We start from the raw sequence: 17,886 nt of genomic DNA, 5'->3' as shown, positions 1-17,886 counted from the left end.
TTCCTCTTGTTTTCTAGATCCTTGAATTCGAAGTTAATCTCCTTCTGGGTTAACAGTCTCTCTCCTTCAGTTTTTTTGCTTTCTCTCTGCTAAGGCTTTTCCAACTTTCCCCTAACTAGTTAATTTGGTTCTTTGTCAATTTCCACCCATACCTCAGTGTACAAAAGACTGTTAATTATTTGTTTTCAGCTTCAGTCTTCATTACACTCAGTATTTAATCTACTGAGTTTTCATTTTTCTTCACTGTATTCATCCATTTCTATGCTTTTTCCACACACCATAGTCCTTGTAGGACTGTATAATTATATCGATTCTACGACATTTATAGATTTTTTCCACCCTCGGAAGGTATCGATTTTTCTTCCGCGAATATTTGTCTATACATTAAACCAAAGGGGTCCATAGGCTTATACCGTCTTTTTAACGTATCTGGTTTGTGACGGCGTAGCAGCAAGACTCCGCTTCCCCCAATCTCACTTTCAACTTGTGCTTAAAGTGCACATTATAAACTACACACCAGTTTTTAAATTGTGTTAATAGGCCAAGTAAAACCAGAGTTATGCTAAAATAAGTAGGCCTACACCATATTTTTCTGACTGTCAGAGAAATGTCAAAAACCGGCGTTTCCGGTAATGTGAAAGGGAATGAGCTTCCAAACGTAAAAAACGAAACGCAACATTAGATTCCTTTGTTTTTGGAAATCTCAAATCTTCAATAAATTATGATGGGCTGTATTTTGTTGCTAAGAAGTGAAGTAAAGTTGCGCAAGTAAAGTGAAGGAGAAGCGTAACGGAGTAGCGGCAAAAGCAGTGAGATCACGAAATGAATGCAAAGTTTAGATATCGGACTTGTGGCATCCACTTCGTAATTTGTTTTTAACTTAGTGCTTTCTGTTCTGTATATAAAGGATTACCTGAAGAATGAACACGCATTAGGCAGTGGCGCCCTGCTTTGAGCTGGAAAACGAAAAGGGGAAACCCGCAGCCACAGTCTAGGCGCAGTGAGGATTGCCATAATGACTATGGCAGATCGAGCATTCTTATTAGCAACTGACAAAGAGCATCAGAGACTGAGAGTACGATGAGATCCCGGCAGCTACTCAGAGGTCCAAGCAGGGGAATGGCGGCGCTGCGCAGCTGCAAAGAGTCGATCACTATGGGGTGAGGCAGAGCCACTCCTCCAGCAGCTAGTAGTAAACAGTAGTGATGTTACGTGATGTGCCGAGGCTTCGAGGCGTGTGTCGAGTAATGGAGGGGGCGTTTCCGTAAAGCGCGTATCGAAGCTTGCTTCATTTAGGGGAGGAGCCGAAAACGATGACGTCCGAAGCCTCGCTGCCCGGCTGTACCACGTGACTGCTTCGGGAAGTGGCCCAGAGTTTGGCGCGGGGTTTGACAGCTTTAGAAACCCCATAGGAGCGCGAGGACAGGATAGGAGTAGGATGGAGCCGGCGAGAAAGAGGAGGATTTCTCCTATGTGGGAACATTTTGATTTGATAAGCCCTAACAAGGTAAGGTGAACTGAACATTTGCAGATGCATTATGTTTGCTTATGAGGAACTGTATTTTTCACTGTTTCTTATTTTCTGTAAAGGTGAGGTGTTTATTGTGCTCCAAGGAGTTGGGGTACAATAATAACACCTCATCCATGTAGTGTCAAAAAAGAGAAATCGTTTGAAACCAAAAACTGTGGGGAAATTGTTGTTTCTTAATAAAAATGCATGAAATCATCCAAGTTACACAAGCATTAGCCTATTCACTACCCCCTCCCTAGTTCCACAAGCACTTTCACTGTCCTCTGCCTGATTAAGCCCATGCCATTTTTCTAGAGTCACAGAAAAACATTATTACACAACATGCCATATCACATGACACTACTATTTTGGGAATAATTACACACAGAGAATACATTCAAACAATATTTTGTTATACACATATGTGTATACATAATTTATGTAGACAAATGATTTTGTCCTACATCTTTTGTGAAGTCATTCCCAAGAGCCATAATAGACAAAAATTCAATGCATCACACGTGTTAAGATACAGCTGGCTGTGATTATACACCTGGCCAGTAGGTGGTTTCGTGTGCACATGAAGCTTCAAGAAATGAACCCTTTCTCGAACCAGTTGGCTCAAGTGGTTCAATGCCTCATGAGGCTTCATCTCACCATCACTAGTAAACAGCTTACAGTCACGGCTAACTCCGGGAGCCAAGGTAGAAAAGCCTTTTCCCTATAGTCCAAAATACTTTTTTTACTCCAAAATGCAGCCACAGTATGTCCAAAAGAAAAACATAAGTGCAATCATTGGCATATTGAGAGTCTATAGAGCACAGGTGTCAAACTCCAGTCCTCAAGGGCCGCTGTCCTGCAGTTTTTATATGTGCCACAGGTACAAAACACTGGAATGAAATGGCTTAATTACCTTCTCCTTGTGTAGATCAGTTCTCCAGAGCCTTGCTAATGACCTAATTATTCTATTCAGGTGTGGTGCAGCAGTGGCACATCTAAAAGTTGCAGGACACCGGCCCTCCAGGACTGGAGTTTGACACCCCTGCATAGAGGCTGACAATCTCCTCACTCAGCTCCGAGATCACTGTTGAAACTTTGAGTTTTATGTCAAATCCACATTAATTAAATGACAGAAACTAATTTTCTCACTGCATCTTTGATTCATTTTGTCCAGCTGTAGACTGTTAGACTCTGTCCAATCAGAGGCAGGTATTGTATAGTTGGTGCTTCTAATCAGTTTTCAGTTAATTAAATCCACGTCTATGGAACACAAAATGTCACTAAAATCACTCTGTCCTTCTAAAATCTTTCAGAAAATCATAAAAGTGCATCGAATTGCATCATTTGCCAAATATCGCAACACATATCGCATTATGATCAGAATATTGTATATTGTATATCGTATCGTATCGTGAGATTATTGTATCGCTACACCCCTAAGTTATTGTTTTGTTTACAATGTGCAAAGACCTGTTAGTTTTCTTTTAGTGAGACTTTCTAAAAGGCTTTTTTAAAGCAGATGTCTGCACCTTATCTTTGCCTCAACCAAACACATTATGACAAATGTATGCCAGCAAAGTAGCATCTTAACCATTTTTCCAGCAGGGCAAAGATGTATCTGTCACTGGTGAAGACTGCCTCATGGGTAATTCATGGTTGCTATTATTGTCTTGGCAAGAGAAGTCAGAGCAGACCATGTTGGGAAAAAAGTTTGGCCATTCATTTTGGATGGTTGTGCACTTTTTCCATGCACACCTTACAAAACTTGCCAAACAGAAAAAGCAGCAGGACTGAGTTTTTACAGGCATACACATTGTTGAATTTACACAGAAAGTTGATATTAATAGTAAAAACTGTTGCTAAAGGTAAAAGTCAGCGGATCAAGGTGTACTTACAGTTGGATGAGGAAAGTGCTTAGTTTCTTCTTCTGCTACCAACTGATGAATGCAAGCAAATTTCCTCTGCAGAGCCATCTGGTGTTTAAAATGAGGGCTGCAGTAAGCAATGTGCCTGAAGCAGTCACATGCAAGTCAAGTTTGTAGCACATTTTAGCAACAAGCCAGTTAAAAGTGTTTTCCATGATAACACCATAATGCAGTACCTAATTATGTCTGGAACAGCAAAAAAGCAGCAACAATTACATTTGATCAAATACCATCATAAAGAGTAATCACCATCACCATCGTCATCATATTGTAATGACGACTGGAATTAATCAGTGATCCAGGGATAATTAATCAAAGCCAAATCTAAACAGGTGGGTTTTTAGTCTTAATTTCAATAAACTTGGTGTTTCAGTGTCTTTGTAGTTTATGTAAGTTTGTTCCAGATTTGTGGAGCCTAAAAACTGAATGCTGCTTATCCATGTCGTCTTATGCTGGGAATGCAGAGTTGAAATGGCTAGGTAAGATTTATTACCCCCCTAAAAAACGTATTTGTTGTTCAGCAACTACCAAACACCAATGAAAAATGGGCTAAATAGATGGTTAAAGTTAAAATTATTTTACTAGCTAAAATTTACTACTCTCCAGAATTCCTTTTTGCAGTGCATAAAGTAAAGACATTCAGAGATATATCACTTACAAAGTGCAGATCTTGGAGAACGTGTATAAATCTGCGCTCTCTTGTGAAGACTCTACCGGGAGTCGTGGTGTGGGTGGAGCTGCAGGTTCAGTCGCGCTGTACCAGCTCTCACTCAGTTGAGAGGATGCCAGCAGTGGGGAAACCATCGCTTGGATGAAGAAAGCTGAAATGGACCTAAGTGCACATTCAGTTTCTTCTTTTCTTGAATACACCACAGAGGAACTCCAATATCATTTTCAGAAAATGTGATTTGATTTTTGTTTTCTGAACAAGCATTTTTTTTGGGAAGTGTTGGTCTGTGTGTATGGTTCTCTTACTTCAAACATAGCATGGAGTGACAATGATGTTTTCATGAGAAAACTTACACTAAACTTCTCTTTATGGAGAAAAATGACTGACTCTAACTTGAGGAATAAAAGCAACTATGGGCTGTATTTTGAAACGTTCAACGTGTCCGCTCTGGAGCACGTCTTTTTCGACGACAACATCACCAAATGCGGTAACTTCACCATGGACCCGCAGGTCGTCGGCACCGGGATCTTCCTCGCCGTTTTCATTCTGGTGGCCATCGTCGGGAATATTTTGGTCATCCTGTCCGTAGTGTGCAACAAACACTTGCAGAACATCACAAACTTCTTCATCGTCAACTTGGCGATGGCAGACCTGCTGCTGAGCATCATCGTGCTGCCCTTCTCCGCATCCCTAGAAGTGCTGGGATGCTGGGTGTTCGGCCGGGTTTTCTGCAACATCTGGGCAGCTGTGGATGTGCTCTGCTGCACCGCCTCCATCCTAAGCCTCTGCATCATTTCCATAGACCGGTACATCGGAGTAAAATACTGCCTGAAATACCCGAGCATTATGACCGAGAGGAGGGCAGTTGTTATTCTGGTGCTTGTCTGGGTGTCCTCCACGGTGATCTCCGTGGGTCCCCTCCTGGGATGGAAGGAACCTCCGCCCGAGCATGAGACCGTGTGCGGGATCACGGAGGAGCCGGGTTACGCGCTCTTCTCCTCTCTCTTTTCCTTTTACCTCCCGCTCATGGTCATCCTGATCATGTATTTTCAGGTGTACATAGTGGCCCGCAGGACCACCAAGAGTCTGGAAGCGGGAGTCAAAAGGGAGAGAAACAAGACCGCAGAAGTTGTGCTGCGGATCCACTGCCGCAGCGTGCTGGAGGACGCGCGCTCTGCCAGCTCCAAGAACAGTAAGACTCATCCGTTCAGAAGTTCCCTGTCTGTGCGGCTCATGAAGTTCTCCCGGGAGAAAAAGGCTGCCAAAACTCTGGCCATCGTGGTTGGAATGTTCATCCTCTGCTGGCTGCCTTTCTTCTTCTTTCTGCCGTTAGGTATGTTGAAGATTTATTATTGCTTCTTAAACGCATTTTATCCAGCAGCTCTTCGATTATTGAAGCCTTCCAAGCTATACGTGTTGTGTTACTCCAGACTCCTAATTCTTTGCAGAGGTGTTTAAACATGTTCTATATCAAGTCTCAACAACAAACTGCAGTGCGGTTTCAGGACTGTGTAAGGTAGACAGACACATTGTTTCCATTTGCTTCCCAGCCCTCCAAAAAATCTGTAAACTGTGTAATGCATGATTTTCTGCTCTGCCCAGAGTAGAAACACGTTTTACATCAATTACAGCTTTACTGTGATAGACAGGACTTTTTTCCCCACTACTTCTTGAAAAATACCATATGGTTAGTTTGATTAGATTGGATGAAAATAGTCTGTGAACCAAAATTTTTAAGTCTTCTTTTAATTTTTAGTAATTTGTCCATATTTTCATTCAAGCAGGAAAATAAGGACCTCTTATTTTGAGACCTCTACCCCAGTCTCAAACATTTTGCTGCCTCTGACAAGTTTTATACCAGTATTATTATTTACTTAGCTTCCTGCATCTTTCCATCAACACTGACTACCATGCCTGTCCCCTAGCATGACGCTGCCACCACTATGCTACACCTTGGTAATGGCATGTCCAAGACAATGTGCAGTATTCGTCCATCAATAATTCTCTCCTTGCGCAGCTTGCTCTGTGACTTGTTAGATTTGCAGCTGTATTGTACTCTTTGCATTTTTAGATGATAGATATTAAAACAATCCTCTGAAAAATCTTGAAATGATCTTTTATAAACTAATTTTGCTTTAAACTTTTCCACAACTTTCTCCCTAACATGTCAGTTATGTTTCTTGGTGTTTGTGATTCTTTGTTCACTAAGTCCTTTATGGAACAGCTGTCTTTAAGGCTAAATTACACAAAGACTGACTAATTTTGCTGATTTGATAGCTTCTGAAGAAATTTGTTTGTGCGTAGTTTTATTTAGGAGTATCACATGAAAGGGGCCTGGACACAAACAGACATACCTACCACTTTTCAGATTTTAAGTTTTTAAAACATCTTTAAACCATGTATAATTTTCTTTCCATTTCACAATCATTAGATTTTTTTTTGTGTTGGTCTGTCACACAAAATCTCACTACAATACACTGAAGTTCATAATTTAAATGTGACTAAATCTGAAAAAGGGTTTGAATACAAACAAAGCACTGTAAAGATGAATACTATTTGCCAATGAGATAAGATATTTCTCATATTAATTATGGATGTTCACTATTAATAATTAATGTATTTGTATTTGTAATCATTTAGAGTGATTAAGCATTTTCTACCACTTATTTAGCTGAAAGTGCAGTACCGTAATTAATCAGTGAGTAACTCTAAATTAACCACAGAAACGTGTATGGTAAGGTCTCTGGTAAAATAAAAGCAAGCAAAAAAGGTATCTGCTCTAGTGCCTCCAGAAAGTTTATTTTGGGGGAGCACTAAAAACCCTGAAATAGGCCACAAAAAAAATTACATTATTTTCATTAAAATCAAGCATTTATCGTAATTACAAATGGAGCAGCAAATACATGACTCTTGCATCATTTGAATGCTAAATTCATTGCTTCTTCTTTAAGACTTTTTTTTTTTTAACATAAAACCAGTTTAAAAATATTAAGGATATATAGTTTCACAATGACGTTGTCAAATATTTGGAGGTAACAAATTGGGTGGAAAGAGTCACTTAAAAGTGGCTGGAGCTGAACAACAAGAATAATCAGATTCCCTGTCTGTTTATCTGTCCTAAAACAAGAACAGAACTGAACTGTTGAGACTCTAAGCAATTTAAAAGTGGTCAAACAAGCAGCCTAGTTACCAATACATCATAATTCATGTCCATAATTATTCCGAGTATGTAGAATTTATGAGAAGACTAATATAACTTGCTTGAAAGAGAAGCCAATAGACTGGCCTTCTTCAGTAATGAAACTAAATGCTTCTAAGGCCAAAGGGCTGCAACAGCCATGTTAATAATATTTATAGAGGGTTAGTTTCATATATTTAAAGGCAGAAAAGTCATGGAAAACTCCTCATATTAAATGCCACTTCCTGCTTTTAAAACAGGGTTCTTAAACAGTCTTGAAAAGTTTGGTAAAACATGAATATCATGAATCACAGCTACATTCCCTTCCAGTTTGAGTTTTATATACTTGATCGTTTTTCATCATTTTTATTAGAATTATTTGCTAAGATTTGTCTGCCCTTTAGCATTTTTTGAAATTGGGAACATTATTAGCATTTTCTGAAGATAAATCTGGTGTTGCCTTCAGAATAATAATAATAATAATAATAATAATAATAATAATAATAATAATAATAATAATAATAATAAAAAAACAGATGGGGGAAAAAAGCAACTATTCATTGATCTATTGATTTTTTCATGTTATTTTTTTCAGTTTTGCTTGCTAAAAACTAATTTCATAATGTTGATTGTACAAATACTTTTGACCACTGCAGAGGCAGTAGACACATGCAGCACAAATGATCAAATTATCCTTGAACTAAAACCCTGCTTACTGACGGTTTTCCTTCATATTTTGTGTGTGTGCGCATGCGTGTCTGGGGTGCGTGCACGTGGGTACATGTGCGTGCGCGTTTGTACTTGTACTTGTGCTATGCAACACATAGAGGACCACTTTCACAATATGTAGCAACAAAGGGAGGTCATTTGTGGAAAGTGGAGAGAGGAAAGTGCTTGGGTTTGGCATAAATACAGTCACTATGGAAGTCAAAACAAAGTCCTCAGTTTGCATAGAAGTATAAGGATGTGTGTGTACAACTGGTGCAACTATCAACATTTTCTGTGAGAGTAAAATGTTTTCTTTGATTTTCCTATAATTTTCAAATGAAAACTTTGTAGAAACCTTTGAAGTAGTTTGAAATGTCTCTCTTCAGTGCTACAAGAATGACATTTAGGAAGTGTGATAGCACACTGGCAGAGTAACAATCTGTCGTCTATTATTGCAAAAGGCTGAAAACATGCCTCTGAAAGGAATCAAACTGAAGTTTGATCAATGTGTTTGATTGATTGTAAAAGCTATTTTGAACAATTCCCAAGCATCCCATCAGGTCTTTTGATATCTCACTCTATTCTTACTTTAGTGCTGTTCAGCAAAAGCAGGAAATTATGCAAAAACAGAAGCTGCTGCCACTGATTACATCATTTATTCAGTAGAAGAGAAAATGGCAAGTATATATCTATGCAAAGTGTTATAGAGATTATTATTTCTTGTGATTATAGATGTGTAAACACATAAATGAGCGTTATTACAATTCCCACAGCAACCAAACACTCTAGTTTTTAATAACAGGACTTAAATGATTAATCCATTTGTCTTATGAAGCACATTTAAGTTCTCAAACACTAAATTTGTGATAAAAAACAAATAAGTTTAATATAATCTTTGTTGTTCAAATAGCTGATTCCTTATGAGCCTCAATAACTTCTAATAGGCTTTATTAATCAGGAATAGGAGTGTTTATTTTGCAGTTAGTTTGTAAAGCATAAAACCCTTCGAGCTGAAATGAAATGAACTCTTCAAGCTGCTGCCAGTCTTTGCTAGGATTCTCTTGCAAAAGAAATTTTAAATATCAATCGGATTTTCTTGGTGAAGTAAGGGTAAATACATTTTTTTAAAAACCAGTCTTTGTTAAAACCATCTGTTCAGCAGATCTTTTGCCACAGACGTTGCTCAGTGCAGGGTGGTACGCCGACTTCCTCTCAGGATTTATTTCAAAACATAACATCCCCACAGGGATTAATGACGTATCACCTTATCCCTCTCTCTGTGGGCCGACTGACTAAATGACTGATTGATGATTATGGAGGATCTTGCTTGCACAGACTCAGACAGACACACTGATTTTGGTCGATTGAGGAGATAATCATTAATGACTAACCTTTTACAGAGAGACAGAGGTGTAATTTTAGCACTCTGGGCCAACAGGGTCTTCTGTCTACGATGATGCAAATGAAGTCGTAACAGTCTGTCTCATCTTTAAATCATACAGGTTAGCTCTGATAATGCTTATCTTTAAAATGTAAGTGCTTTAGACAAAGAGTTACTAAAAACTACAGAGAAAGATATATTTTTAAAAATCATGTTTGTCTTTAAAAAAAGCTATCATTTAAAAGACTATGCATCCTGACAAATTAAATTGTAATACTTCACCAAAATATTGACAATTTTTGTGATTTAATATAAAAAAATATAATCATTAAAAATATCATCCTATCATTAAATAGGATTTTTGCACAGCCTCACATGATGCAAACCCCACAGCTTGTAAAACAGTTTGCTTTATAAAATGTATTGCTTTTCAGACTCGAGTACCTGTGGGATTGTAACCTCTAGAAACAGTTACTGTATTTGTACAGTAAATGTTTGTACAGCAGTTGTGCTTCATGATGTCTTCTAAACATTTCTAAAAAAGAAACAAAGCAAGCAACCAAAACAAAATGCTACCTCCTTCCTTGAATTGTTTATGATCTTATTTACAGGATTCCTATCTTGTACAAAACAAGATGTTCAACAACATGAGCTTTACCACTGGGCTCACTTGTGACAGACAATTTGCTTATAGTATACCAGGCAAGGCCAGTTCACACCCACACACACACACCCACACTGTAATTTCCACTGTCTTACAGGAAGGAGAATGACCAGAGGAGAAAAATGCTTGAAAATAAGAAATACATTAATGAAAATAAAAAGTAAGCATAAATATTAAAGAAATATTTAAAATTAAATAAAAAATTGCTAAAAAGCTAAAAACAAGTCAATAACAAAGGTGAATCAATCTTTAGTGTTTGTGTGAAAACTGCAGAGAGAATTCATCATGTTCTGAGTTTGATTTAAAGAAGTCAGAGGTTTCTACAAGTTGCTCCAGAACTCACTATCAAAGAACAAACAAACAAACAAATAAACAAAAAAAACCCCACTAAATGCTGCCTCCCTTTGTTTAGTACAGAGCCCTCTAGATGGGGATTTTTTTTGTGTGTTCCCTCGCAATAAGTTTTGCGTTCCCTTGCAATATGCTTACTGCAATATTTGCTGGTCTATTTTGCATACAGTCACAAATGTCAATTTAAAATTTAAAATATCTACACATATAAAGCACCTCAGTGAAAATGTGTTTATTCTGAACTCTTTGGTGTAAGAAATTTATTGAAAATCATTTTGTTCACTGCATGTTTATGTCTGTTTGTGTAAGGTTGAGATGGAACTGCACATGAAAACGACCCTTTAAACCATTCAAACCACCAACACAGAAGAGACACAATCAAAACTGTCAGACGAATTATTACCCTGTGATAAAAATTCAGTAATAGTCCAAATAGTTTGAAAGTATTTTTTCTTTCTTTTCTACTTATGGAAAGTTTCTGTTTATATCTTAGGTTTGTGGTGCATTTCTATCCTAAAGAAAAACACATAAAACTTCAGATATTTCACAACAAGATATTAAGATAAATGGAAAAACCTTAAGGAAAGCTTATATAGTAGCAGAAAGTACAATGGCCACCATAGGAAAGGCTTACAGTATTCAATTATGCTGGATGAACTGATTAGTACATTATTGCGAGAGAACGCAAAACCTATTGCGTTACCTCGCAAAAGTTTTGGAAGGTAACCTAAAAGAAAAAAATTTCCCCATGTCCCCTAGAGGGCTCCGTAGTTTAGTCATATATATTTTAGTAATAAACAAATCTGTAAAAAACAAACACAACATATTTTGGTACTTAATAGACTTTTAGTGAACTTCAGCATTATTTGGTGTAACTCTACTACCAGAGGGCAGCAAAGTACTTACAATAGTGGCATTGAGTTGAACAGTGGCACTAAGTAGACATGCCACCTTGCCTCTGTGCTTGAGGAGAATTCTTGACAATGCACTAGTCTACACATTTCTTACAGCATGCTGACTTTCTGTGTGCAGATGTGACAGATGAGAACTTTTTAAAAAATTAAAAGTCTTAACTTGGACTGTTTGATAACAGAAACCTTGGAAGTGGGCCCAAGAACAAATCACTCATCGTTTTATTTCAGTGCAATAACATTAATCACCTAAAAGAAACAAATTAAATACAATTTCTCATCTGCCGCTGAGACGTACTATCAGTGCTGCGCCATCTGTTAGGAGCAACTTGATCACTGAGACACCATTGCTGTATGAGAGTCATTATGATTGACAAATATGATTAACTCTGAACAACTGACATTTTACACTCTCCCAATATCACCACAGACACCTGGACATTGTCTGTGTTGGTATCAGGAGACTGTTTGGTTGTCAGTCCACAGCCTGCATAACTTTTAAGAACACTTTAGACTGGAATATATGAAATATTGTTTCCATCCTTCCACTACACAAATATGTAAATACACAATTTTTCTCTCAATTACCTCTACAATAAACAAAAATACACATTTTCACACATTGATACAGCTGCAGTTGTCAAAATTGTAATGAAATTAGTTCATGTTGAGTGAAATCTAACTTTTGATTTATGATTCCTGGCATTTTCCCATGGTTTACATGCGTTTTTGTGATCCTTGTGAGAAGTTTAAGCCTGGAACAGCATTAGACCAGTCAGTTTAACATAGATAAAATATCTATAATAAATCTGAGTCTTTGGTCTTAACACGACTCTGGTGTAAATAAGGTTTATGTGTAGCCTCAATGTTGAACTCAGATCTGTAGATTAAGTGGCATTATATATTTTTTTTCAATTTACTTTTATTATTAAGGCTTCATCTTCCCCCAGAACCATGGCTTTTCTGACATGTCTTGTTCCTTCAAAACAACAAACCCCCTGCAATGCATTGATACATGAAGCGCCCATGTCTCTAAGCTAAAACTGATCTAAATAACTACCAATATATAGAGCTCTAGAAAAAATGAAGAGCCCACTGCACTGAACCCCATTGAAAACCTCCTGGTTATTCCACCAAATATTGATTTCTGAACTCTTCTTAAGTTAAAACATTAGCATTGTTGTTTCTAAATAAATATGAACTTGTTTTCTTTGCATTATTTGAGGTCTGAAAGCACTGCGTCTTTTTCGTGATTTCGACCGTTTCTCATTTTCTGCAACTAAATGCAAGATTTTTGCTTGGAATTTCAGAGGCATCTTGTCATAGTTCATAGAATAAAATAACAATGTTCATTTTACTCAAACATTTACATATAAAAAGTAAAATCAGAGAAACTGATCATTTTAAGGGGTCTCTTATTTCTTTCCAGATGTGTTTATATGTAGAAACTTTACATTTGCAAGTATTCAGTCCTTAGAAGTTAAAAATATACTGATTTGTAGCAGTGAAGATCAGTGTGGTAATATAAAACTCACTGTATTTCAGTAGCATTCTTCATTTACAATATATTTGTAGTCGGTAAGGTAAAGATAGTGGCATGTATTCACTGCCAAAGTACCTGGTGATGACTTGAGACCAAGATTTGAAGGGTTAAATAAAAAATAAAAAAAAACCCATGTGCCTCAAATTTTAAATTTGAAAGAGATAACTCTCAAAGCGTTGCACCAAAGAGCTGTTAAAGATTATCTCTGCTCACATAAAAAGAGTCATCACAAAAACTTTCCTTAGAATCCTGACAGATCTTCAGACTCCTGGGTGTGATTCAGTATTTCACCAAAAGTGCTCAAGTTTTGCTTGCATTCACAGTTTGCCTTAAAAGGTAAATCTGTGTACGTACTGAAACACCAAAGTAAGATAGGATTCAAAAAGGGCAGTCGCCTTGCAGACATTAAAAAACGTAAACAAGATGACAGGCAGTAAACAAGCAAAGTGGGGGAAAAAAAGATCAACCTGTTGTCATGGTGCTTGGCCTTGCGTCAGAGTGGTGAATCATGTGCTGTCTGTCTTGAAGGTGACGTCATTTTACTAAGAAAAATCTGCGTTAAAAAACATCCCTCAACATCTCTATTCATATTAGGTGAGCAGATCTGACTTGGTGAATATTTCTTGTCAAAGTTGAAAGTGAGATATAAATAACACTCCTGTAAAAAAAAACCTCCTCTAGTAGGCTGTATTTTATGGTTCAGTAGATGACACATTCATATGCATTTGATGGTACACAGTGTTGTCTGTAGATGATATCAGAACAGCATCAGACCATCACTATGAAAATTACATAGAAGGCATTTCCACGTAAGACAATTGAACTTCTCGGCTTGACATTAGCATGCTGCCAGGCAGCCACTGTGTCACTGTTTAGTTCTGTGTGACATATAAAACCTAGACTGGAGGGTTGTCAGGATAGGTGGGAGAACAGTAAGCAATCACAAACCAAACATTCAAGAAAATACAGTATTTTATAGAAAAAACAGATTTTAGAAAGAAACAACACTGTTTTTTTGTGCTGTGCTCAAGGTGTTGTTGAGCTCAACATTTTAAATACTTCCTTGTACAGCACAAATTATTTACAGCATCTTTGGGGTTTTTTTTTTTTAGAAAGAAACTGCACTCTTTTACTTTTAAAAAAGACGAAAGAGTGGAGTGTACAGAATACTACAAACATCAACAACCCATTTGTAAGAAAGCTTTTTTTAAAATTTTTTAAATGTTTTAGTTTAATTGCAAGTAAGCATAAAAAAGTACCAAACCTTTTATTTCCGGACTACAGGGAGCTCCAAACTACAACCTCATAACACTCTGAAAATATGGTGACCCAAAATAGTGCACAGTCACTTACGGTCAGGTCAAGAAAGTGTTACAGTAATATCAAAGTGCCTTGCAAAAATATTTAAAAATATAAATTTTTGTAATCTATTTTGTTGATAGAACAATGTAAAGTGATACATTTTTTTGCAGTGAATAAAAATGACACAAAATAATTACAAATAAATGTCTGAAAAGTATGGTGTGCATTTGAATTCAAAGTCATTGCCTTGTATCTTGGTAACTACAGCATTTTGCAGATTTTGCTAGACTTTTCCATTTAATCCCAAGGAGTTCCACTTCAGACAAATTGCATGGATAAGCATCTGTAGATTTTGGACTTGGATGTTGGCCTATATTTTAACTAGGCAATGTAACACAATATGTTATTTGTTAGTAAATTATTAAAATAATTAACTTGTATTTTTACCCATGCATTGTCCCATCAAATCTGAACATATTCACTGTCCTGCTCAAAAGAAACAATCCCTCAGCTATTCCCTTGTTTTATTGTGGGGATGGTGTGTTTACTGTAACATGCAGTGTTAACTTTTCTTCCTAGTTTGCTGCATCCCCTAAATATTTTTCAACAATGGGTATCTTTTCAACCCCCTTCCAAAAATAAGTTTCAGTGGATGGCCATGTTTTGGCAAGTTTACATTTGTGCCATGCTCTTAACATTTTAAGATGCTGCACCACAAAGTACTCAATGAAATGTTCAAACTTGGGATGTTCGTAACTTGATTGAAATTTCTCCACAATTTTCTCCTTGAGCTTTCAGCTGTGTTTATTGGTCTTCATATTGCTTGCTCACTAACATTCTCTAACACAGTGGCTCCCAACTCTGGTCCTCAAGGACACAGCCATGCAATCATTTGAACTGACATATCTAAAACATGTAGGACATGGGGGACTGAGGGCCGGCGTTGAGAACCACAGCTCTCACAAATCTCTGAAGCTTTCACAGAACACAGCACCAGTTCACAACAAATGTGGCACTTTACAAAAAAAATTTTTTCAATACTATCACACATGCATTCCAATTGATCCTAGAGATCAAATATTAATAATGTTGACCATCTTTCACAGCTTCACTCCTTTTCTGGGTTCCCTGTCTGCCCACTTTCCGATGCTCAGTTACAGCTCTCCTAGAAAAGCCTTTCTTTCCTCAGAGGTTTTGCACAACCAAAAGATATGATTCAGCCTGCAGTATAACCCAGTCCATGTTCCATCTAACATCTTTTCTGTCCACGATGGACGCTGCCCTAAAAAGAAACCTGGATCATCCACTGCATATGCACTTTCCCACACCGTTAGCAAACTACTTGCCGTTTTGCATCCTGAGTATCTGAGTGATTTCTGCTTGAGGGTCAGGAAGCTTGCAAGGGCATGAGAGCTAAGCATGCCATTGCTCCAAAGTTATGTAGGGAAACTTAAAAGGATCTGTCTTTCACTTCAGCCTGGCTCCAATGAAATGGGTAAAAACCCGCAAGTGGGGTAACATTTTTGATTGATTGACTACTTTATTTTGAGCTTTTAAAAATATACGTCATGCCTACTGTGCATGGGGATTTTATGCTAAGTTTCATGTCGGGATACCTCATTGAATTTCCACATGTATTTTAATTTGAGTACATTTCATAAAAGTATTTTTCGCACAATAAGTACTTTTCAACAAGAAAGGTTGATAAAAGAAGCTACACAGCAAAATAATTTTCACTCTAACATAAATTTAACGTGATTTAAATAAAGGAAATACTACAATTTAGATTAATAAAGGGCTATATTATGTGAACATTCAAGTTTTTATGTATTTCCTGTTAGTTTGGTCCTCTTGGTTTAATTCAAACACCAAAAACTCACAAAACAAATTGTATGCTCATTTTATGCTGCTACAGGGCCAAGTAGAAGCATAGAATCCGTGTATTAGTTTAATGAAATTTTATTTAAGATTATAAATGTAAATGGGATTTTCTCCTCCAGTTAACAACCATCTGCTACTTTGTGTTGGTCTTTTACCCAACTCCCAAGAAATATATCGACATTTGTGACAAATGTAAAGACACTTTGTGGGTGGGAATGCTTTTAAAAGACGCTTCAGGAAAAAAAAATGTAAGAATTCTCTTACTGTGCTAAGATTTTGCTACAAAATTCATATTTCTTTTTGTCTCCATCTGTTTTTCAGGTTCTTTTTTCCCAGCACTAAAACCATCGGAATCTGTGTTTAAGTTTATCTTTTGGCTGGGATACTTCAACAGCTGCATCAACCCAGTGATCTACCCCTGCTCCAGCAAAGAGTTCCAGCGGGCGTTCACTCGGCTCCTCAGATGCCAATGTCACCAAAAGAGGAGGGTCCTGCGCCGCTTCTATGACCAGAGGTGGAGAACAGCTGTGAAGGGAATGACCAGGGATCAGATGAGGGACTATGCTGCTGGCTATCCAATGCATGAATCTTGTGGAAGGTCATTGATACACAAGAGGAAACATTGCTCCCTGGGGTTAAAGAAATTGAGCCTTTTTTCACCCCTGCAAAAGTCCTCCTTCCAGTTCAAAGAAAAAGTGAACGATCTCTCCAATAAAATCAAAGGAGGAACAGGAAAAGGCACCCCACCTGCCCTGGGCGAGACTGAAACAGTGGAAACAGTCTCTATGGGGATTTACAATTCCTGTGAGCAGAGCAGTTTTCAGTTCTACGACTTGGCAGAGTGTTACGGCCTTAAAGAGACTGACATTTAGAGAGTCTCTGAGGACACTTTTAGCTATTTTCAAAGGACCATGCTGCTTCTTCTCTCCAGACACTGTGATGGAGCATACTTCTATGGTCAGAAAATACAAAGAACGGCAAAACTAAGAGTAATGACTTGACACCAGCACAAACTGGACTTAACCTTTGTTTCATTGCAAGTTGTGTTTATGTACATGATATGGATAAAAAGTACAGTTTTGACTCCCTGGATTTATATTTAGTCATTTTAACACACGTTCATGTTCCTCAGCCCATAACGTGGGTTAGTCTGTGTTGATGTATTCTGTTAAATTATATTTCTGACAGCCTCCTTGTGTTCAATTATTAGGCAACTGATGATGTGTAAAATGCAACTGTGACATCTATGATTTAGAAAAAATAGGAAGAACAAAAATCTTCTAGCTGCTTGGAGAAAGTGCAAGCATAAAAGTCAAAAGTGCAATTTTTATTGTTGATTCAAACTTTGGAGTGTAATATATCAGAAATATTATATTCCTTCTGAAATGTTTGTAAAGTTGCATTTGTAGGGCAATCTGATACAAATATGTACATCAAAATGTAATTTGCCCTGCCAAGTGATCGCGAATGTGAAATAAATGTGCTTCTTTGTGTTTTGTAATGTAATGTTTTTGTCAGACATAAAGCAAAATAAAAATGGGAGAAAAAATATTTGAGAAATTTTTTTTTTGAGAAAAATACTTTTATGCTTGACAAAAGAACACACTGATTAATGAATCCGCTGCATTTAGAAAATGTCATTGTTCGATTTGGACCTTTTTCTCTATAAGACCATTCATATATATTTTTTTGATTAAAGGTTATGCTTGGTATGTTCTATAAATTATTCTTAAAAGCAACAAATTAAATGTACAATCTCTACACACTTTATTTGGCTGTGCAAAACTAATGTAGTTGGAGTTGATATCTGTTCAACAGGTTGCTGTTTTGTTCTAAACTAAAGAGCTATTTCACCTTTTTAA

At 37.2% G+C, this 17,886-nt stretch overlaps 1 protein-coding gene across 1 annotated transcript; it reads left to right on the top strand.

Annotated features, from left to right (window-relative positions):
* Window positions 1-4,077: 4,077 nt before the first annotated feature.
* On the top strand, window positions 4,078-17,886 carry adra1d (adrenoceptor alpha 1D). The gene is made up of 2 exons (XM_032562208.1): window positions 4,078-5,438; window positions 16,346-17,886. Exons 1-2 carry the CDS (start codon window positions 4,445-4,447, stop codon window positions 16,894-16,896), a joined length of 1,545 nt encoding a protein of 514 aa, XP_032418099.1. The 5' UTR covers window positions 4,078-4,444; the 3' UTR covers window positions 16,897-17,886.

Source organism: Xiphophorus hellerii, chromosome 5 (genome assembly GCF_003331165.1).
Source record: "Xiphophorus hellerii strain 12219 chromosome 5, Xiphophorus_hellerii-4.1, whole genome shotgun sequence".
NCBI lineage: Eukaryota > Metazoa > Chordata > Actinopteri > Cyprinodontiformes > Poeciliidae > Xiphophorus > Xiphophorus hellerii.
The sequence above is the reverse complement of the archived record's forward strand: the minus strand, read 5'-3'. Positions and strand labels throughout refer to the sequence as shown.

Bases quoted from the DNA above. Each gene is read 5' to 3' on its own strand.
- adra1d (XM_032562208.1), top strand. From the start codon at position 4,445: ATGAGAAAACTTACACTAAACTTCTCTTTATGGAGAAAAATGACTGAC. The intron at 5,439-16,345 runs GTATGTTGAAGA...TCTGTTTTTCAG, and splicing joins CTTCTTCTTTCTGCCGTTAG to GTTCTTTTTTCCCAGCACTA.